At 40.2% G+C, this 23148-nt stretch overlaps 1 protein-coding gene across 1 annotated transcript in view; it reads left to right on the forward strand.

Annotated features, from left to right (window-relative positions):
- ZDHHC2 (zinc finger DHHC-type palmitoyltransferase 2) overlaps positions 1-23148 on the forward strand; it is a 67811-nt gene that overhangs the window by 12639 nt on the left and 32024 nt on the right. Inside the window, exons 2-3 of the mRNA XM_070364134.1 lie at positions 19452-19478; positions 20544-20638. Coding sequence (XP_070220235.1) covers positions 19452-19478; positions 20544-20638 — 122 coding nt within the window. The remainder of the gene's footprint in view (positions 1-19451; positions 19479-20543; positions 20639-23148) is intronic.

Consider the following 23148-nt stretch of genomic DNA (forward strand, 5'->3'; position numbering starts at 1 on the left):
CATTTTATTATATACCACATTTTTAAAATCTCTTCATTTGCTGGTGAACATTTTGGTTGATTCCACCTTGGGCTATTGTGTATGATGCTGCTGTGAACATCCATCTGCAAATACACATTCAAGTCTCTGATTTCAGTTCTTTGGGTAAATGCCTTGTTGTTGTTCAGTCGCTAAGTTGTATCTGACTCTCTGTGACCCCATGGACTGCAGCACAACAGGCTTCCCTAAATTGTTGGATTATATGGTAATCATGTGCCTAATTTTTTGAGGCCCACCAACTGTTTTCCTGGAGTGGGTGATTTTTGTTGGAAATGTGATTCCAGAGCTGCCTATGAACATATTTAAATTTAAGGGTCCCTGGAAGTGTCTGTGAGGTCCGTATCAATGTCACCAGCACAGTTTTTAACTGCCTTGCCCTTTCACAGTGCTGCAGCAAAGTTGGTGGTTGTGGGACTGTGACTAATCCCATCTTGTCCATGCAGCAGACTTTTGCTGGGGGCTGTGTCCCTCATGAAAAGGCTGGCCATCAGGTGCGTGTTGAGACCTGCTGGCCGACTGTACATAGTCTAAAATTCAACAGCAGTGTTTGGATAACCAGAACACTAACGCTAACTGGTAGAAATTTTAGCCTTTCAAAGAGCAACACGTTAGCGAGTTTAAAGGGTCCATACAGGGGTAAACATGAGCTGGTGGGGCGCCATGGGGGAAACATACATGTATCTGTGGGTGTGTCAATAACCTACCTTGTTAATTATGAGCTAGATCCTTGTACACACCACAGAGAGGAAACATGATTCATGAATGAATAGCAGACTGTTTGTTTTGTCTCCAGATCTGGGGTAACTGACAATGGTTTTAGGAACAGAAAACAAAGATCAATATATATAATTGGTGGAGAGATACAAGTAGGAAACATGAGCTGCGGCTCCCACGTTGAGCAGAGGAAGAGACTCAGTCCAAATATTGATGACTGTCTTACTCAGCTCTGTACATGATTGTGTAGCGCTTCCCGTTTACATGAATGAATACATCTAGTCTATAATTGGGTGGTGTTTGTGTACTACTGTGCTCTAACTCCGTGCCTTAGAGCAGTAGTTGTGCATCCCTTTCATCTGTGACCTGCCAGTTTATGATTATATTAAATTTGCTTTTGCTGCAACTGGATATATGTTCTATCTCTGCAATTACTGTCAGGCAGACTGAGCTGGTGCTGTTGATAAATGCAGTGTAGGACAGGGCTGTGATTTGCTTCAAGTAAGAGGAAGAATATAGACTGTAACTCAAGCTGAGATCAAAGAAAGATTGTGTGTGTGAGAAGTTTACTTCATGAATAGATGACAGTAAAGTTGTAAGTAAAAATACTGCTTCTTGGTGACCTAGACTGAAGGGAACCATTCTGCAGTGCTCTACTGTAGTAATTATTGCTGCTGCTAATGTTGTTTTAAATCTTTTAATTCACCCCTTTACGTGTGCCACTGTTAATTCTATTCTGATGAGCATCATAAGACTGAGGTTGGAATTATAGCTTTGCACACTTCCTTTCTCTGGAGGACTACAGAAGTGTCAGATAACTTACAAAGAACCTGGAAATATTGGTTTAATTTTTCAATATGTTATATGTGCTCTATTCTAAGTACCTTGATGATTTGGTACTCAACAGATAGCTGCGAACCCTGGGAGACAGTTTTAGAAGGTCATCTGTTTCCATAGAGAAGCAAACAAGAAATGTTGATTTTTCTACTTAATAAATCATAAAGTGATTGGTCCTCTGAGTATACCAGGTAATAAGAGATTGATCTAATGACATTAAAAAATAAACTACAAAAATTGTTTCCATCTGCTTTTATATGTGTATTTTTAAATGCTGAAATATCCAAAATACAAGTGGGATTTTTGCTTATTACCAATAAATACACACATATATAAGAAACATGAGTGGTTACATTGAGCAAAATAATAACTAAGGCCGTTCCAATTCTAAAATGTGGGTTCTGACTAATGAGGGGGATGTTTACAGGATCGAAAATCCCTGCTTGACCTTCTCCCCAATAGTGGGCAACCATTATTTGAGGACCAGGCAGACCTTGGCTGGGTCCCTCACGGCTCTGACAGTAAAGAATCTGCCTGCAAAGCAGGAGACTCAGGCTCGATCCCTGGGTCAGGAAGATCCCCTGGAGGAGGAAATGGCAACCCACTCCAGACCTCTTGCCTGGAGAACTGTGGACAGAGAAGCCTGGTGGGCTGCAGTGCACAGGTCAGCAAAGAGTCGGACCAGACTGAGCACAGCACATTATAGACCTTGTCTGAAGATGTAGTGTCCACACCAGCCTGCCTGGTTCAGAGGGGTCAGTCATGCCTCCGTGGCCAACCCAAAGAAAGGCATCTGGAATTGGAAAGGAAGGGGAAGGAAGGGGACTGGAGTTGAAAAGACCCAGGCGTTGTAGGAACTTGAGCTGAAGAGGAAGGACCCATACCATTCTAACAGAATAAATAAACTCATTTGCACTGAAATCTGCAGAGCTTGCTGGCACCAGGAGTCTCCTCTATTTTAATTGAGACAGAGGGATTAGAGGATTCCAGTGAGTAAGCTTTGAAGTAAGGACACTAAGCCAGGGACCAGCCCCAAGATCAGATTTCATTGTTTAACAGCCCTGCTTAGTACACTCAGTGAGCCAGGGGTTGTCTTTCTCTTTGCTAAGGCAAAAGTGGTAGCGAGTTCTTTCAGGGCCAGAACTGGTACATCGGAAGATCAGCACATCCTCAGTGGTTGAGTACAGACATTCATTGTGTTCCCAGCCTTCCTCTAGAAGAGTTCGAAGTGAAGTGAAAGTTGCTCAGTCATGTCCGACTCTTTGTGACCCCTTGAACTATACGGTCCACAGAATTCTCCAGGCCAGAATACTGGAGTGGGTAGCCGTTCCCTTCTCCAGGGGATCTTTCCAACCCAGGGATTGAACCCAGGTTTTCCACATTGCAAGTGGATTCCTTACCAGCTGAGACACAAGGGGAGCCCACAAGGGAAAGTTAAGAGTTTATGCCAGATGTTTCCATAGAGCTTCTTAGGTATTGAGAGGAATGATTTGGTCAAATTGCTAAAGAAATGTGGAGAGAAATAGAACTTCTGACTTAGAAAAGTTTAGCAGTAAGAATTACAAATTCCCATTCCAGGATGGCTGTATGGTTCCACCCTTCTTCATCGTCAGTTTCTACAAGTGAAGGATGTTCCTGTCAAGGAGTGTATCTGGGCAGCCAACCTTAAGACTGAGCTTTCCGTCTATGGCTGAGAAGCGGGGACAGGAAGCCCCCATGCCATCCACCAGTCTTCCCTGCATCACCTGCTCACTGTCATCCTGGAAACCCGGAGCTCACTTCCTTCCCCAGCTCTTGAATTGAGAGCTTAGGAAAGCTAAACTCTTAAGCACTGAAATATAACCAAATGTTTGCATTTTTTGTGCCCAAAGTTTGTAAAATGACCCGTTTCCAGGTTATATTTAAGTTGGCCGATGGAAGAAGTGTGACAAAAAGAGGACATCTTAAACCCTGATCTCTAGGGCATCCCTCATCAGGAGTACCAGGTGGCGGCCCAGATGCCAGTGTGTGGGAGCAACCGGAGAAAGAACCACTCCCCTGGACGAAGAAGCCTGGGGGGCATTCACCAGATGTCACAGATCCTGGGGGCCAGGGGGAGTCCTTGAGAGGGTTTTGGAGCCAGGCAGACTTGCTGTTTAGATCCTGTGTATGTCAGTCGCCCAGTCGTGTCTGACTCTTTGCAACCCTGTGGACTGTAGCCCCCCAGGCTCTTCTGTCCATAGGATTCTCCAGGCGAGGATACTGGATTGGGTTGCCATTTCCTTCTGCAGGGCGTCTTCCCAACCCAGGGATTGAACTCAGGTTTCCTGCATTGCAGGCAGATTCTTTACCATCTGAGCCACCAGGGACGCCCCATCTAGATCCTAGCGTCATAGATTATGACTGAATGACATTAGGAAAGTTACTGTACTTCTGTGAGCCTGTCTTCCCAGGTTTCAAGATTATGATAGTAATACCTTCCTTACAGATTGTTGTAAGGTTTCAATGAGATAAACATTTGAAAAAATTTAGTGCAAGTCCTGGCCTATAGAAAGCATTTAACAAAACACTGCATTCCTCTAGTTTATTCTCATCCTTGTCATTTGACCATCACCCCTCACTTGAGGCCCTGTCACCCTCCCCCTCAGTCTTTACCCCTCTCAGGCCTAAGTCTTTATTTATTTAGGCTGTGCTGGGTCTTCGTTGCTGCACTGGCTTTTCTCTGGTTGCGGCAAGTGGTGGCTTCTCTTCGTTGTGGTGCATTGGCTTCTTACTGTGGTGACTTCTCTTGCTGCAGAGCCCAAGCTCTAGGGCACATGGACTCAGTAGCTGTGGCTCCTGGGCTCTTGAGCACAGGCTCCATAGTGTGGCACATGGGCTTAGTTGCTCCACGGCAATCTGGAATCTTCCCAGACCAGGGATCGAACCAATGTTCCTTGCATCTCAGGTGGATTCTCAATCACCGAACAACCAGGGAAGTCCTAAGGCTGCAGTCTTATTTCAGAGAGTATTACGGGCTGAATTATGTCTTCCCCCAAATTTCTTCGGTTAAAGTCTTAACTTGCAGGACATCAGAATTCAAAGATAAGGCCTTTAAAGAGGTAATTAAGTTACACTGAGGTCATTAGGGTGGACCCTAATTCAATATGACTGGTGTCCTTGTAAGAAAAGGAAATTTGGATCTAAAGATGGACAGGAAGAAAACTCTGTGAAGATACGGAAAGATGATGGTGATCTACAGCCTAAGGAGAGAGGCCTCAGAAGGAATCAGTCCTAGTGACACCTGGATCTCCAACTGGATGCCTCTAGGGCTGTGAGGAAATAGCTGTTTGATGTAGAAGTCACCCAGTCTGTGGTACTTTACCAAATTGACTAATACAGGAGCCGTCACTAAAGACTTGGGGTGGGAGGGACATCTGCTCTCATAGCCTAGCAGGTAGGGAAAGAGAAAGAGGGCAGCGTCCTGTCTGCCTGATAGAAGGGAGGGGAGTGTGGATGCTGCAAACTCAAAAAAGGCTCGCTTGACACCGAGTAGCGAATTTTTGTAGTATTGTTCATTGATAATTTTGTGATGTTGTTTCAGGTACATTAAGCATTACAGAGGCTCCTGGTGGCTGATATGGAAGCCTGACCACCCAGATAACACATGACTTGAATAACCTTTGGATCATAATATGTTTGGTTTTTTTACAACTTTTATTAGAGTATAGTTGATTTCCAGTGTTGTGTTAGTTACAGGTGTACAGCAAAGTGGATCAGCTATACATATACATTTATCAATCTTTTTTTAGATTTTTCTCCCATACAGGCCATTACAGAGTATTGAGTAGTATTCCCTGTGCTATACAGTAGGTTTCTTATTAGTTATCTATTTTATGTAGAGTGTATGTGTTAGTCTCTCAGTTGTGTCTGACTCTTCATGGCCCCATGGACTGTAGCCTGCCAGACTCCCAGGGACAAGAGCCTGGTGGGCTGCCGTCTATGGGGTCGCACAGAGTTGGACACGATTGACGTGACTTAGCAGCAGCAGCAGCAGACTCCTCTGTCCATGGGATTTCCCAGGCAAGAATACTGGAGTGGCTTGCCAGAATACTGGAGAAGGAAATCCTTCTGTAATGGATCTTTCTGAGGAATCAAACCCGCATCCTCCGTGCGTCCTGCACTGCAGGCAGATTCTTTACCATTGCTGCTGCTGCTGCTGCTAAGTCACTTCAGTCGTGTCCGACTCTGTGCGACCCCATAAATGGCAGGCCACCAGGCTCCCCCGTCCCTGGGATTCTCCAGGCAAGAACACTGGAGTGGGTTGCCATTTCCTTCTCCAATGCATGAAAGAGAAAAGTGAAAGTGAAGTCACTCAGTTGTGTCCGACTCTTATCGACCCCATGGACTGCAGCCTACCAGGCTCCTCCATCCGTGGGATTTTCCAGGCAAGAGTACTGGAGTGGGGTGCCATCGCCTTCTCTCCTTTACCATTGACTTCTTCCCAAATCACACAATTCCTCCAGTCCTCACAGTGAGATGCTGATGCCTGCCAAGCCCTGTCAGAACATGAACTGGCCTTGGCTGGGTGGGGGTAGGGGCAAAGCTGAGAGAAGAGCTCTGGAAGGAATAGAGAAAGAATATGTAGTTTTTTTTTAAATTCACTGATTTAGTGTTCTCTCATTATGTTAATTTGCCCACATTGTAATTCACCCGCTTTCTTTTTTTTTTGCTTATTCATTCATTTTTCCAGCAGTTTATTCCCATCTACTTGGTATTTCACTCCTGCAAGCTAGAAGTGCATCGTGTGCTTCTTTCTTCAGATTGTTTATAAAACTGTTAACACTCAACTTTGGGGAACTCCTCCTCTCAACGTTTCACTGTTTAGCGATTTATTGTATTTATGCTCCATAATCAACTAACATCTAGTGAGCTCCTCGTAAGTACCAGGTTCTGTTCTAGGTGCTTTTGCTTATATTACCTAATTGATTTCTCAAAGCAGCCCCATGAGTAAATATTAAGGTAAGGCTGAGTTGAGGGTAAATACTTCGGCTGAGATATAACATCAACCCCAGGCACAGCCAGGAGTCAGACCTTGGTGACGGACATGGAAAAGGAACAACGAAAAAACAATTACAGATTGTGCTAAGAAACTGTGTGGCCAGAGTGGCTGAAGTGCAGAGCATGAGATGGGGAGTGGCGTGAGATGAGGTTATCAGCCAGGAAGGCAGGGACTTCAGTTGTCAGTAAAATCACAATGACGTGTGAGGATCACAAAGGAAAATGCAGTTTGATAAAGTTAAACATGTAAGTAAATTTGTTGTAAAGAAAATAAATTTTAAAACATAGGAAGAAAAGAATGCAGTTGAAATTCAACTGAAATATCAATGTGAATAATGTATTTGTCTTCAGGCTGTCATTAAAATGGTCTAGCAGCAGTGTCACCAGTATTCATGGGACTGATTTGATGTATTTCCCCCACTGCCCCAATTCTGAGCTCTATTACATTCAAAGTGAACTGATGCTTCTTGGAAAGTACCCCAAAGGACAGAGGATCTTGCTTCAAGGGGTTTTCACTGGCCAGTTTCACCAAAGAATTCACTGTCAGCTCAACAGAGCCTTTCCAAAAGAGAGCAATGAATTCTTTTAGAGTAACTTGAGTACTGAGATTTAGTAGAGAGAATATTGGTGACCTTGATGGGACTGATAGCAGTGGAATGTTGGGGGTGCAGAACCAGCTGGTGTTGATCAAGAAAGTAACCAGAAATTAGGGGGCAGAGGCTGTGCATTTGGATGATTGTTAAAATAAGTTTTCCTGGGAAAGGACAAGCAAAATGGAATGACAGCTAGAGACATGAGATCTCAAAGGAGGGAGATTGTTAGGACAGGAGATATTAAATACCTTTGCAGTGCTATTCCTATTTCCATCTTAATTTTCTGAATCTGAGCCTCTTCTGTTAGGTTAATTGAAATTGTTTTACTGTTTTAATGTCCTTGTTTTGTTTTGTTTTTTTCATCAGTTTCAACTTCTAACTAAAATGGTCCCATAAACTCTTAAGCTTTTTGAGCAAAGGGGTAGTCTCACTTACCATCTTATCCTCAGTGCTATAACTGTGGTATAATAAGTGAACGTTTTCCAATAAATGAGTTAAAGATCAGCAGAAAAAAATAGAGCTTGGCTGTAAAGTCATCCTCACTAGAACCAGTTCTTCACTTTTGATGCTCTTCATTATCAGACAGAATCTATGGGGCTAAGATATGCCTGTGTGAGACTGCCCTGGTGGATTTATAGAGAAAAGGTACTGTGTTTATGCAATACAAGCAAATGAGTCCTCCAAAACAGAGAGTTTGAATTGGAAGACAAGGAAAAGCAAATTGAAATCAAGAGAAGAAATAAAAAGATCACAGCAGTATACATTTGTGTTGAAAATACTTAAAACCAAATTGTTCTGGAAAAAAATTATGTAACTGTTCTTTGCTAATTTAAGAGAGAAAGTACTTTTTTTTTTTTTTTTTTTTTACCTATTATGAAGGCAGGTTTTAGTATCTGAAGTTTTGGGTTTGGGATGTACTCAGGACTAACAGTTGAACTAGGTTCAAGTTACTGACAGTTTAACAGTGGGGGAGGGTGGGTGCTACTTATCAATAGGTAACCTTTTTGACAGCAAACTATCGATTGTGTAATCGCCAAAGCAAAACTTTTAAAAAACCAGTTGGTAAAATATAGGACTGGATGAATCTTTGAGATGAACCTTCACTTTTAATCAAGATGAAATTTAAATCAATCTAGACTGAATTGACTCTAATATTTTTAGAGCTGCTTAGAGAATAGGATTGGAGAGCATCTCTAGGCAATCATGTGGGTGTATATACAAAGTTAATTTGGATAGGATTATTTGTAGTCAAGTTTTTAGAATATGACAAAGGATTTTGTTGTTTTCTGTCTAGCAGATATATACATTTCATTTGCTAGCCATAATTCCAATTTATTTATAATCAATAATAAACTTAGCTTCAGGATTGATACAGAAGATCAACACTTGTCTTAATAGACTATTTCCAAAATTAAATTAGATTATAGATTCAATGTGTGATGATTAATTTTATGTGTCAACTTGGCTAGGCTATGGTAGCCAGCTGTTTGGTTAAAGATCAGTCTAACTGTTGCTGCTTTATTTTATTTTATTTCATTTTATTTTATATTGAAGTATAGCTGATTAACAATGGTGTAGTAGTTTCAGGTAGACAGCAAAGAGCCTCAGCCAAGCATATACATGTGTACATTCTCCCCCAAACTCCCCACCTGTCCTGGCTATGTGAAGCCATTTTTAGATGTGATTAACATTTAAGTCAATAGACTTTGGGTAAAGCTGGTTACCTTTTAGAATGTAGGTGGGCCTCATCTAATCAGTTGAGGGCATTAAGAGCAAAGACTGAGATCCCTTGAAGAAGAGGCACCTCTGCCTCTGGACTACTATCAGATCCAAGATTGCCGTGGTATCCCTGGCTCTCCCGCTTGCCAGCCTGCTCTGTAGATTTTGGGCTCGCCAGCCCCATAACCATGTAAGGCAATATTTAAATTAATATTCATTCATTCTCTAACCCTTTTCCCTTTCTCTTTCTCCCTTTCCCTCCTCCCTCCTTCCTCCCTGTCTCTCTGCACACATGCGCATGCGCATGCAAACACACACACACACCCATTGGTTCTGTTTCTCTCTTTTTAAAAAAAAATTATTTTTTAATTGAAACATAATTGCTTTACATAATTTTATTGTTTTCTGTCAAACATCAACATAAATCAGCCATAGATGTATGTAATGTCACCTCCCTCCCATCTCCCTCCCCATCCCACCCCTCTCGGTTGATACAGAGCTCCTTTGAGTTCCCTGAGACATACTCTGGAAATTTCCATTGGCTATTTATTTTATATATGGTAATATAAGTTGCCATGTTACTCTCTTCATACATCTCACCCTCCCCCCATGTCCATTCATCTGTTCTCCATGTCGTTTTCTCCATTGCTGCCTTGCAAATAAATTCATTGGTACCACCTTTCTGGATTCCATATATATGCATTAGTATACAATATTTATATTTCTCTTTCTGACTTACTTCACTCTGTATAATAGGCTCTAGGTTCATCCACCTCATTAGAACTGACTCAAATGCATTCCTTTTTATGGCTGAGTAATATTGTGTATATGTACCACAACTTCTTTATCCATTCATCTGTTGATAGACATCTAGGTTACTTCCATGTTCTAGCTATTGTATAGTGCTGAAATGAACATGTATCTTTTTCAATTTTGGTTTCCTCAGTGTATATGCCTAGGAATGGTATTTCTGGGTCATATGGTAGTTTTATTCCTAGTTTTTTTACGGAATCTCCATACCATCTTCCATAGTGGCTGAATCAGTTTACATTCCCACCAACAGTGCAAGAGGGTTCCCTTTTCTCCACACCCTCTCCAGCATTTATTGTTTGTAGACTTTTGATGATGGCCATTCTGACCAGTGTGAGGTGATATCTCATTGCAGTTTTGATTTGCATTTCTCTAATAATGACTATATTGAGCATCTTTTCATGTGTTTGTCAGCCATCTATATGTCTTCTTTGGAGAAATGTCTATTTAGGTCTTTTTCCCACTTTTTGAGTGGGTTGTTTGTTTTTCTGGTATTGAGTTGTATGCTTGTATACTTTGGAAAGTAATATTTTGTCAGTTGTTTCACTTGCTATTATTTTCTCCTCTTCTGAGGGTTGTCTTTTCACCTTGTTTCTAGTTTCCTTTGCTGTGCAAAAGCTTTTAAATTTAATTAGGTCCCTCCTGTTCAGTTTAGTTCAGTTCAGTCACTCAGTCGTGTCCAACTCTTTGCAGTCCCATGAACTGCAGCATGCCAGGCTTCCCTATCAATCACCAACTCCCGGACCTTTCTCAAACTCATGTCCATTGAGTCGGTGATGCCATCCAACCATCTCATCCTCTGTCATCCCCTTTTCCTCCCACCTTCAATCTTTCCCAGCATCAGGGTCTTTTCAAATGAGTCAGTTCTTCGCATCAGATGACTAAAGTATTGGAGTTTCAGCTTCAGCATCAGTCCTTCCAATGAATATTCAGGACTGATTTCCTTTAGGAAGGACTGGTTGGATCTCCTTGCAGTCCAAGGGACTCTCAAGAGAGTCTTCTCCAACACCACAGTTCAAAAGCATCAATTCTTCGGTGCTCAGCTTTCTTTATAGTCCAACTCTCACATCCATACATGGCTACTGAAAAAACCATAGCTTTGACTAGATGGACCTTTGTTGGCTTGTTTGCTTTTATTTTTATTTCCATTACTCTAAGAGGTGGCTCATAGAGGATCTTGCTTTGATTTATGTCATCGAGTATTCTGCCTATGTCTTTCTCTAAGAGTTTTATAGTTTCTGCACATACATTTAGGTTTTTAATCCATTTTGAGTTTATCTTTGTGTACAGTGTTAGGAAGTGTTCTAATTTCATTCTTTTAAATGTAGCTGTCCAGTTTCCCCAACACCACTTATTGAAGAGGCTAACTTTGCCCCATTGTATATGGCCTACTTTGTCAAAAATAAGGTACCATAGGTGCGTGGGTTTATTTTTGGGTTCTCTTGTTCCATTGGTCTGTATTTCTGTTTTTGTGCCAGTACCATACTGTCTTGATGACTATAGCTTTGTAGTATAATCTGAAGTTAGGAAGGTTGATTCCTCCAGCTGTATTCTTCCTTCTCAAGACTGCTTTGGCTATTTGGGGTCTTTTGTGTTTTCACATGAAGTGTGAAATTTTTTGTTTTACTTCTGTGAAAAATGCCATTGGTAATTTGATAGGGGTCTCACTGAATCTGTAGATTGCATTTGGTAGTGTAGTCATTTTCACAATATTGATTCTTCCTATCCAGGAACATGGAATATCTCTCCATCTGTTTATGTCATCTTTGATTTCTTTCATCAGTGTCTTATAATTTTCTATGTACCATTCTTTCATCTCCTTCGGTAAGTTTATTCCTAGATATTGAGTTCTTTTTGTTGCAATAGTGAATGGGATTGATTTCTTAATTTCTCTTTCTGATTTTTCATTGTTAGTATATAGGAATGCAAGTCATTTCTGTATATTGATTTTGTATCCTGTGACTTTGCTAGATTCACTGATTAGCTCTAGTAATTTTCTGATAGTATCTTTAGGGTTTCCTATGTATAGTATCATGTCATCTGCAAACAGTGAGAGCTTTACTTCTTTTCTGATCTGGATTTCTTTTATTTCTTTTTCTTCTCTGAATGCCATAGCTAGGACTTCCAAAACGATGTTGAATGATAGTGGTAAGAGTTGACACCCTTGTCTTGTTCCTGATCTTAGGGGAATATTGAGAATAATGTTTGCTGTGGGCTTATCATATATGGCCTTTACTATGTTGAGGTAGGTTCCCTCTGTGCCCATTTTTTTGAAGAGTTTCAATCATAAATGGGTGCTGAATGTTGTCAAAAGCTTCTTCTGCATCTATTGAGATTATCATATGATTTTTATCTTCCAATTTGTTAATATGGTGTGTCACATTGATTAATTTGCATATGTTGAAGAATCCTTGCATCCCTGGAATAAACCTGACTTAATTATGGTGTATGAGCTTTTTAATGTGTTGTTGAATTCTGTTTGCTAGAATTTTGTTGAGGATTTTTGCATCTATGTTCATCAGTGATACTGGCCTGTAGTTTTCTTTTTTGTGTTGTCTTTGTCTGATTTTGGTATCAGGGTGATGGTGGCTTCATAGAATGAGTTTGGAAGTGTTCCTTCCTCTTCAATTTTTTGAAAGAGTTTCAGAAGGCTAGGTATTAGCTCTTTTCTAAGTGTTGGATAGAATTCACCTGTGAAGCTATTTGGTCCTGGGCTTTTGTTTTTGGGGAGAATTTTTAATCACAATTTCGATTTCAGTGCTTGCAATTGGGTTGTTCATAATTTCTGTTTCTTCCTGGTTTAGTCTTGGAAGATTGAACTTTTCTAAAATTCTGTCCATTTCTTCCAGGTTATCCATTTTATTGTCATATAGTTGCTCGTAATAGTCTCTTATAATCCTTTATATTTCTGCATTGTCTGTTGTAACCTCTCCTTTTCCATTTCTAAATTTGTTGATTTGATTCTTCTCTTTTTTTTCTTGATGAGTCTGGCTAAAAGTTTGTCAATTTTGTTTATCTTCTCAAAGAACCAGCTTTTATTTTTATTAATCTTTACTATTGTTTCTTTCATTTCTTTTTCATTTAGTTCTGCTCTGTTTTTTATGATTTATTTCCTTCTGCTACTTTTGGGCTTTTTGTTGTTGTTCTTCTTCTTTTTCCAGTCATTTCAGGTGTAAAGTTAGGTTGCCCATTTGATGTTTTTCTTGTTTCTTGAGTTGCTATAAACTTCCCACTTAGAGGGCTTCCCTTGTGGCTCAGCTGGTAAAGAATCCGCCCACAATGTGGGAGAGCTGGGTTCATCCCTGGGTTGGGAAGATCCCCTGGAGAAGGGAAAGACCACCCACTCCAGTATTCTGGCCTGGAGAATTCCATGGACTGTATAATCCACGGGGTCACAAAGAGTAGGACACAACTGAGCGACTTTCACTTTCACTTCCCTCTTAGAAGTGCTTTTGCTGCATCCCATAGGTTTTGAGTTGTCGTGTTTTCATTGTTATTTGTTTTTAGGAATTTTTTGATTTCCCTTTTGATTTCTTCAGTAACCTGTTATTTAGAAACGTATTGTTTAATCTCCATGTGCTTGTGTTTTTTACAGATTTTTTTCTTGTAATTGATATCTAGTCTCATAGTGTTGTGGTTCTGTTTCTCTGGAGAACGAACATACAGGGGTTGAAGAGCTTTCTCTATAGAGGGCCTGATGGTGAATATTCTGGGCTCTGCAGGCTGTACTCTGCCTGTCACAACTACCCAGCTCTCCACTGCCGCAGAGAGATAGCTGTGTCATGAAGGAGTGTGTCTGTGTTCCAAAAAACTCTGTTTAGAGAAACAGGTGGCTGGCTGTATTTGAATTTAGAACTGTAGTTTACTGACCCTTGGATTAAATGTAACTTGATAATTCACACAGAAGAGATAAGTGAGGTATATCTTTTTTTTTTTTTTTTTTAGTGTGTATTTTTAAGGATGTTTACTTAAGCCAGGTTTGGAACAAGAAGCAGTGTGTCACCCTTTGGTATGTTCGGGGTTATTAGTGGCTGACATTCTGACTCTGCATCCTTGGTTTTATCTGTTTGATTTTTATACAAGAATTTCTTAAGGATCAATACTACGACAAAAGTATCACACATCAGTTCTAACCTGATAGCTGAGCAGTCAGCCTTTTCTCTAACATCCCAGTTTGTTTCTTAGAGGAATGACTAATGAGGGAGGAAGTGGGTTAAGCTGTAGAAAGCGTAGCTGGAAGATACAACTGGCTGCCCAGTTGACCAGCCTTGAAGTTTCTTGATGGTTCCAGGTTCCAAGATGTAATTCTTAAAAGCTTTTATTTGACTCTTGCCAAAAGGAACATTCTTGCTAATACTGGTAATAATTTATCATTCCTACTGTCTCTCTTCCAATATGCCACCAGTGCCAAGAAAGTACTTTAATTCTTTAGGCTCTTTCAACAAGGCAGAGGTCTTGTTTCCTCATTGTACTGCAATTAATCAGGGAGGAGTTTTACATCCTGCAGGTAGATTGGAATATTAGAAATCTCCAAAGCAAAGTATTATCATGGTAGGCTAAGAAACCCGAAAGAAATTAGGCTAATCCAAGATAAAATTAGGCAGATACACTTCTGAAATGAAAATTAAAATCATGTCCCACAGTGTGACTATCCTGTGTATTTAGGTGGCCACCAGATGGGCAGGGGAAGTATTTTAGGGTAAGAACAGTGGTGCTCGTATTGCCAGCTGTAAACTATGTCTAATTCTCTGGAATGATTATAAAAAGTAGGCATTTTTTTTGAAGTCATTGTTTTTATTCATTATGTTGAACAGATGGTGTCACATCCAATATAGGTCTTGTCTCTTTAAAGTGAAGGTCTCGTGTGGACTGACTGCCATATCAGCAATAGGATTTTTGTGTCTCCTCATCACCCTCTGTAAGGATGAGTCCCACCATCTTTGTTTCTACTACCAAGTTTCTGGAATGACACATCTATATTAAAGGCAAGATATGAAATCTAAGTCATTTTTCACCTTTTTCTTTTTCACTTTGTAAAGCCTATTTGCAGTCAGAATTTTGCATGGATGTCTTTCAGAGGTTTGTACAAATATAACTTGTCTCTTTGTAGTTTTTCTTCATTTGTGGTCCCTGTTCCTCTATGATATCTTTTACAATTAGTGTTCACAAAATTAACTGTCATGTATTATAATTGCTGGTATATTTGGACGGCTTACTGTGTGCCAGCCTGTGTTAAGTACTTTACACTTATTAGCTCTTTTAATTCCACAGCAGCTCTAGTAATACTGCATTTGTTACTCCTGCACTCACTTCATGGTGGAATATCTGTTAAATAGGGTCACTGTGAAACTAGCGGGAGGCAGAGATGGAGCGGGGCTTCGCCTGTCTTCATCTGGAGTCTTTGCTCTTTAGTTCTGTTATGCTTGGAAAGGTTCTTTATGATTTTGACACACTGACCTATTAAAAAATAAGATACTAAAGAAGACTCAAAATTAAGAGGCAAAACCTTATAAACGTATAAAACCTTTCTGTCTTCTTTTAAAGTTGCTTGAAGCCCAGTGGAAACCAATGCCTTCTTCAAGAATTTCCTTTTTTAGGGGATCAGGTACCACTTGGTCTTCTGTCCCTGCTTTGTGTAATGCGGTGTTGTCTTCACTTCTGGGGGGTGTAGGCCAGCAGGCATTGCAGATAGGTTGCTTTTGGTTCTGCAGATTACTAGTTGAGTTTCTACAGTGTGCTAAGATGACAGGTGAAAAAAATAACTCTGTTCTTGAAATTTCCGAGTCCACAGAAGAAAGAATTGTTTCTCATAGGTTTGCATTGGGATTCCACTTGTACGTGATTCAAATTCATGATGTTTACTTCTGTTTGTCAATGTTTTTATTCGGCAAACGTTTATGAGACAGATGCTCTGTGCTAGTTGTTTTGCTTCAAAAAGGAACTAATTTTAATAAGATTCAGCAGAGCCCAAAGTCATAATATTTTCGTCACATGCATAAAACTTTAAAATTGAAAACAAAAATCTCAGATAGAAGTAACTAATACGCTGCTCATTGTGACTTGTAGTAAAGCTCATCTGCCTCCATTTTCTTTTAATAAAAATATAAATAGCTATGTTCATTTACCTCAAAAACTGGTTATTAGAAAATATAGTAAAGGTGTTTATAAGAGATTTGAAATTTCTATATGTGTGCAGTTGGAGAATAAGTATCAGCCTAATTTTTAAACAGACCAAAATGAAATTCTGTGAAATAATTAAGTAATACTGGATAAAACTCAAAATTCACATTAAAATCCAATATTATTTTTGGAAGATCTGTCATAAATATGATCAGTATTGCTATTTAATTCTCACATTGATATAAATAATTAAACTACATTTAACTTAACATCTATTTTTTCCAAAATTGAGCCTGTATTTTCCATATATTGTCTTTATATATTAATCTATATGTATTGGAAACGTGAGTAAATAACCTTAAATGGTTATTTATGAATGAAAGAGAAAATAACATTGTATTCTATGTGGTTTTGTCATAGAGAGGGATATTGAAACTGACAGCTCCTCCCCTAAGTTGAAAATTATGACAGGGACTTTTCCAGGTGGTCTAGTGGTTAAGACTCCAAGCTTCCAGTGCAGGGGGGCTTAGGTTTGATCCTTGGTCAGGATTCTAAGTTCCCACATGATGCTTGGTGCAGCAAAAAGAAAAAAATTACAAGATAAACCATTGACCTCATAATGAGGTAAACATGGTTGCAAGAACATCAATTTCCTCAGTAACATAAAGCACAACCAAGTGTGGTCCATACATATGTTAATGACATAGGTCAGTTTCAAAGTTTTGGCACTGCCATTTAAAGAAAGTGTTAGTCATTCAGTCGTGTCTGACTTTTTGTGACCCCATGGACTGTGGCCCATCAGGCTCCTCTGTCCATGGGATTCCCCAGGCAAGAATACTGGAGTGGGTAGCCATTTCCTTCTCCAGGGGATCTTCCTGAACCAGGGATCGAACCCAGGTCTCCTGCAATGCAGGCAGATTGTTTATTTTTACTGGTATTTATTAAGTCATTTGAAAGTAGTTATACACAACTTTATTTAGAACATATGTAACAAATATGGGATTACTTCACAGAGTATATAAAAGTCTCTCAAAAAGTAAAAGAGAAGAGATAGAAAAAATCAGAGGAGATAGGAAAAACCAATCATTTAATTTTTTTAAGAAAAATTATTTTTTAAAGTTCACTAGTAACAGAGAAATGAATACTAAAACAGTGATTTTTATTTTGGGCAAAATGTTGACAAAAATGAAAGACATTTTACATTCATAGGAAATTTGATAGGCTCAGAATTTTTGTGGAGTATAATTGATACAACCTTTTTGGACTTTCACATTTTACTCTATAAATGTTATCAGAATTATTTTCCATAAACGTGCATCCACGAGTAAATCATTTAACTGAAAAAAAAAATCTGTGAATTTTGAAGTACATTCAAGAAAAGCAAGCTGTGAAGGACAGAAATAGCTCTTCAGAAGATACCTTTGAATGCATATCCAGCCAATATAGTAACAGTCCAGGGCAAAAAACATATTACCTCATACTGATCATACTTTTTCTTTTTAATGTCATTTTGTTTTACTGTTTAGTTCTGACAACTAGAGTCATAGGTTAGCAAATACATTTTCATTAAAACACCAGAACCTCTGGAATGGTCATTAAGGGTCATTCATACATAAATGCACAAATGGATTCAAATTGCTTTTGCATTTCCTTCGATTAGCTGCAGGGGTAGAAATTTTGATCCAAGGAAGAACTGTAGTTAATTTTAGAGCATTTTAAAGAAGGGGAAGTCAGGGCCCAGAGAGAAATGCATGATAGGAGTAGTGGGGTTGGACAGAAAAGACAGCTCTGTCCTTCCTCTGCCCTACATCAGCCACTTTAGGGATTCTGTGAGAAAGTGCCCTCTGACTCACTCTTGCCTCTGATGAGCAAGCACACTTGTGTTACAGGCCATTTGTAAGTCAAAGATCATCTCATTCTGCCTGTCCCATCCTGGGGATCAGGAATGTTAGCAGAAATTGAAAGACCAGGAAATATTTAAAGGAGCCACATCAAGATTGGTGAGAAATCTGAAGATCTGCCTTTTAGATTTTCTGTTTATAGCTACAGATTGGAAGCCTGTGTATCATAGGTAGGATCCACAGGAGGCTCATTTCGGCACACCCTGATCTTACAGTCGTTCTTAAATCAGTCCAGTAAGAGAATGGGCTGCTCTCCAAAACTGTGGTTCCCACTGGCTCAAGAAATGACTGAACTGTAGCCCTCCTGGGAAGGAGGTTGGTCTGATCAGGTAATCTTAAAAATCTCTCACAGCATTACCCTCTAATTCCGATGTTACTAATGCAAATGAAATTATACTCCAGGACAAAGGCTGAAAATCCTGTCTGCCTTTTAGTAGCTAAATACAAACAAAAATGCATCAGGAAACAAAGTCAAATCTAGACTTGCTACTACTGAGATAAGGCAGACCGTCCCGAAGACTTGAGTACAAATGGAGGGAGACCGCATGGGAACAAAGCAAGCGGACCATGCAGAAGACTTAGAGAACATATGGTTGTCAAGAGGGAAGGATGAGGGGCGGGGTAGTTAGGGAGTTTGGAATGGACATTTACACACTGCTATTTTTTAATGGATAAACAACAAGGACCTACTGTTCCCTACAGGGAGCATAGCACAGGGAACTCTGCTCAGTGTTATATGGTAGCCTGGATGGGGGAGGGTTTGGGGCAGAATGGTAGTGATTGGTGGTTTAGCCACTAAGTCATGTCCAACTCCTGCAAACCCAGGGACTGTGGCCTGCCGGACTCCTCTGTGCTCTGTCTATGGGATTTCTCCTGCAGGAATACTGGAGTAGGTTGCCATTTCCTTCTCTAGCTGGGAGAGGATGGATCCTTGTATATGTGTGGCCGGGTCCCTTTGTTGTCCACCGGAAACTATCACAACGTTGTTAGTCGGCTGTACTGCAATGTAAAATAAAAAGTTTAAATGGCAAAAACAAAAACAGAAAGAAAGAAAACGGCTAGGGCTACTGAGTCGGGTTTCTTGTCCCAGCTGGTTTGAGCTCGTGGTCCCAGTCCTCATCTACCTGCCACCTTGCAGTATTCACAGCAGCCCCTCAGAGACGGCAGTTTCTCGGGCCCCTCGTTGTACGGTAGGAAGCAGTTAGCCATTGGGCATAAGAATGTGTACTTTTAGAAATCCGGCAAGAGAAGTCTGTGCAGTGGACATGATTTTTTTTTTTTTTTAATTTTCCTTCTGGAGAGCTAACTCAGTGGTTGCCAGCTTACAAAGAGCAATCGGTGTCTCTGGGAGTGTGATGAGCTAGCAAACCTTTATCTGAACTCTGTAGTTGAAAGGAAACCTGAGAAACCAATCAATAAAGGAGGAAGACTCACCAGGGCCACACTTGATGGGGTTTCTTTCCTGCGTGGGAGCCAAGGCTGGGATGCCTAGCAGGGCCTGGCTGAAGGCCCAGCCTCCCCTCCCCACCTCTTCCACAATACTCACCTGTCCTCTAAACAGTCTAACAAATATTTAAAGAACGTTGGCTTGGAAAGAGCTAAATTATTAACCTACTCAAGACCTATGTCTCTTTCAGGCCCTGTGTTTGCTATAAGCTTCATATAACATATTGCCTGTCTCTTTTCTCTATTTCTATAGTGTCCATGGAAAACATTGGAGAACAAGGTAAGATACATCATTGCTTTAGATCTGAAATTTTAAAGATAGTTTGAGAAAATAAATAGCATTCATTTAGATTTGATTAATAAATGATACTTTGAGAATGTTGAAGTCAAGATGGGGTAAAAAGACATCTCAGGCTGAATTCTCTGAGACGCTTAGCAGAGACCTCTGGCCTGAAACGGCAGTCATTGTGCCAAAGACTTTGGTGGCTTGCAGATACAGGAATATCAACAATCTCCTGTTTCCACACAGAGTGTGACCCCGTACCTGAGTCACCTACATAATTCATGAAAAAGATCGTTGGCTCTATTCCTTGATCATCTCACACTGATTTTAGGTGCCTTATTAGATAATTGGATGTTTTAATGATTCTGTAACAGAAATATCATCTTCCTTTAAAAAGCTGAAATTGCTGTTAAAGGTTTAAAAATACCAAACATGCTATATTTTAAATTCACATATTTTTTCTACACAATTAAGTTATATATTAATGTATTATCCAATACACTGGGTACCAAATTAATATTTTAGATTTACATAGAGTTTCAAGGCCAATACACAACATGGAGTGTGTTTGTATGCATTATCTAAGAAGAATATTCAGAATGCTTTTCTTAATCATCGCATGTGGTCAGTAAGAAACTTAAACTCCTCTTGGAGGAATTCTCTCTTTGTTCAGATGATCTCTGGTTAAAACTGTGGTTGCTGAAACAGGGACACCAGATTTGACTCAGGCTGAACAAAATAAGCAAATAGCTTATTTTGCTTTTGCTATTCTTTGTTAGTGAAGCAAAGTTATTAAAGCCTGAATGTTTTAATGTTTGTTTAACACTGTGTTTATAGTTAAAGTTGCAGGCGTAACTTCCTTATCTTTATAATTTAAGAGAGGTTCCTGTAGCTGTTTTGCCAATAGATGGGCCTGTTTATAGATGGGAGGGTTCTGATCATAGGATGGTAGCTAAATAATTAAATTCTTTGATTATTTTAGAACAGGTATACCTTTTGTGATACCATGATTGCAGTGTGTATTCGCATACTACAGTGATAATTTTGTTTCTCTCATTTTAGTTGTGTGCCTGATTGCTTATCATCTACTTTTTGCAATGTTTGTCTGGTCGTATTGGAAAACTATCTTTACATTACCAATGAACCCTTCGAAAGAAGTAAGTTAAAATATTGGTATAGTTATCTCCTAAAGATGGAAATCTGAAATATTGCTGTCTAAAGAATGAGTTTTATGTCTTTTTATTAATATTGCAAACCTATTGAGCCTAGTGGTTTTTTTATATTAATATGTTAAATAGTTGAATTTTTACTTGGTACATATTATTTTTCCACTGTATAAGTATTATATTTACAATATTAAATATGTTATATGTTCCACTTCTGCTTCGGAGTCAGACACAAGGATGGATGGATGGTAGATAGGTTGATAGAAAGACAGAGCTGAAGGTAGACATGTTTCTCTTATAATTATCATATTAGTGGTTCATTAGTTGGCTGTCAGCTACCAAAAACAACAATAAAAAAATAACAACTTACCTAATCTTTCTCACTTTCAGAGTCTGTAGCTACTCTACAGCTGCTGGGCACCCAGGCTCCTCTCCTGTTACTCTAACATACATAGCATCTATTTACAGCGTTACTTCTTGACCTAAAATGGCTGCTTCAGTTCCAGCCATCATATCTACATTCCAGGCAGCAGACCGGAGAAAGTAGAAAAGAGGAGTGGAAGTAAATGTCTTTTTATTAAGGACACTTTCTAAAATTTGCTGATGCCATTTCCACTTCTATTTAGAATTCAGCTGGTTATATGGCCACATTTGGTTGCACAGAAGACTGGAGTTTGGTCTTTATTCTCAGTGGCCATGTTAACCATGCGGCTTCCCTGGTAGCTCAGTTGGTAAAGAATCCATCTGCAATGCAGGAGACCCCAGTTCGATTCCTGGGTCAGAAAGATCCACTGGAGAAGGAAGAGACTACCCACTCTAGTATTCTTGGGCTTCACTTGTGGCTCAGCTGGTAAAGAATCTGCCTGCAATGCAGGAGAGCTGGGTTTGATCCCTGGGTTGGGAAGATCCCCTGGAGAAGGGAAAGGCTACCCACTCCAGTATTCTGGCCCAGAGAATCCATGGACTATATGGTCCATGGTGTTGCAAAGAAATCAGACACAACTGAGCAACTTTCACTTCACATTAACCATGTTACAAGGACAGAGTAGATACTGAGGAACATCTAACAGTCTCAGCTCAGAAGGTTTTAAATAAAGTTATTTGTTCAAATACGCATTTTGAAAAGATTATTCTGGCTAACTTTTTGTTTCTGGGTTCTTAATCCTGGTTAAATGTCCTTGAGGCAAAGGGCTATATTTTACTGATTGTTGTATCCTTGGCACTTAGTCTAGTACATAGATGTTGAATAGAAATAAACTTTGCTCCAATAATAATAGTGTGGTTTTAGTAGGCTAACCTGAAAAAAAAAAGAAAGAAAGAGATCTAAGCATCATTGTGAATTATTTCCTGAATCTGTTTGAAATGCAGCTGTGGTCAGAAAGGCCAGTAAATACGCTGTGTGAACTGAGAAAGGATATTGAAAACAAAACCACAGATATCGGCATAGCATTCATAGCAGGCTTGCTCTAGAGTGCCAAGAGGTAGCCTTTTCCCTTCTTTTCTCACTTTCTTCCCCTGCCTCTTTTTCCTCCCTCTACCATGTTTTTTCCCTTCCTATCATCTTTCTTGCCTTCATCATAGCCTGAATCGTAGGTTTGAAGGAGAAAACTGACTTTTATCATAGATCACCTCATCCACTCTGGTGGTTTGCTTATCACCTCTGTGTTGACACAATTTCCACATCTGTTTCTAGCCTGACCTCCCCCATGAATTTCAAACTTCTGTATCTGCCTGCCAAACATGCATCCTTGATCATTGCACTGACACTACAGACGCAGCCCATCACAGACTGAAGTCACCACCCTCTCCTTCCCCAAACCGTGACTCATCTGTTTCTTACGCGTGTTCATGCCACTGCCAACCACGTCATCGTTCGAGCCAGAAGCTTGCCATCCACGCCCTTCCCCTAGCACCCACATTCTGGAAATGTGTCACTTCCTCATTTTTCTTTTTCAGTTCCAGCCCTTTTCCCGTTCCAGCCCTTGTTCCGTTACTTTCCCTCATTGCCCTAATTTGGAGGCTCAGTCATCCCTCTCGTCTTGACACATTGCAGTTTCCTCTGTGGCGTCACCCCTGCCAATCTTGCCCACACTCCGGGATTCCGAGGATCCTGCAGAAATCCATCCTTCATTCTGAAGCTGAGGCTTGACTCTTTCACTCTGCTGCTTCTGGCTACTCAGGGATTCTGCCCACTCCACAGGGAAAAGGCTGGACTCCCTGGCTTGGCAACAATGACTCTTGTCCAGATTTTGGACTTCTTTCTTTATACTCTGCTGCTGCTGCTAAGTCGCTTCAATTGTGTCCAACTCTGTGCGACCCCATAGATGGCAGCCCACAAGGCTCCCCTGTCCCTGGGATTCTCCAGGCAAGAACTCTGGAGTGGGTTGCCATTTCCTTCTCCAGTGCATGAAAGTGAAAAGTGAAAGTGAAGTCGATCAGTCGTGTCCGACTCCTAGCGACCCCATGGACTGCAGCCCACCAGGTCCCTCCATCCATGGGAT

Source organism: Bos mutus, chromosome 27 (genome assembly GCF_027580195.1).
Source record: "Bos mutus isolate GX-2022 chromosome 27, NWIPB_WYAK_1.1, whole genome shotgun sequence".
NCBI classification, from domain to species: domain Eukaryota; kingdom Metazoa; phylum Chordata; class Mammalia; order Artiodactyla; family Bovidae; genus Bos; species Bos mutus.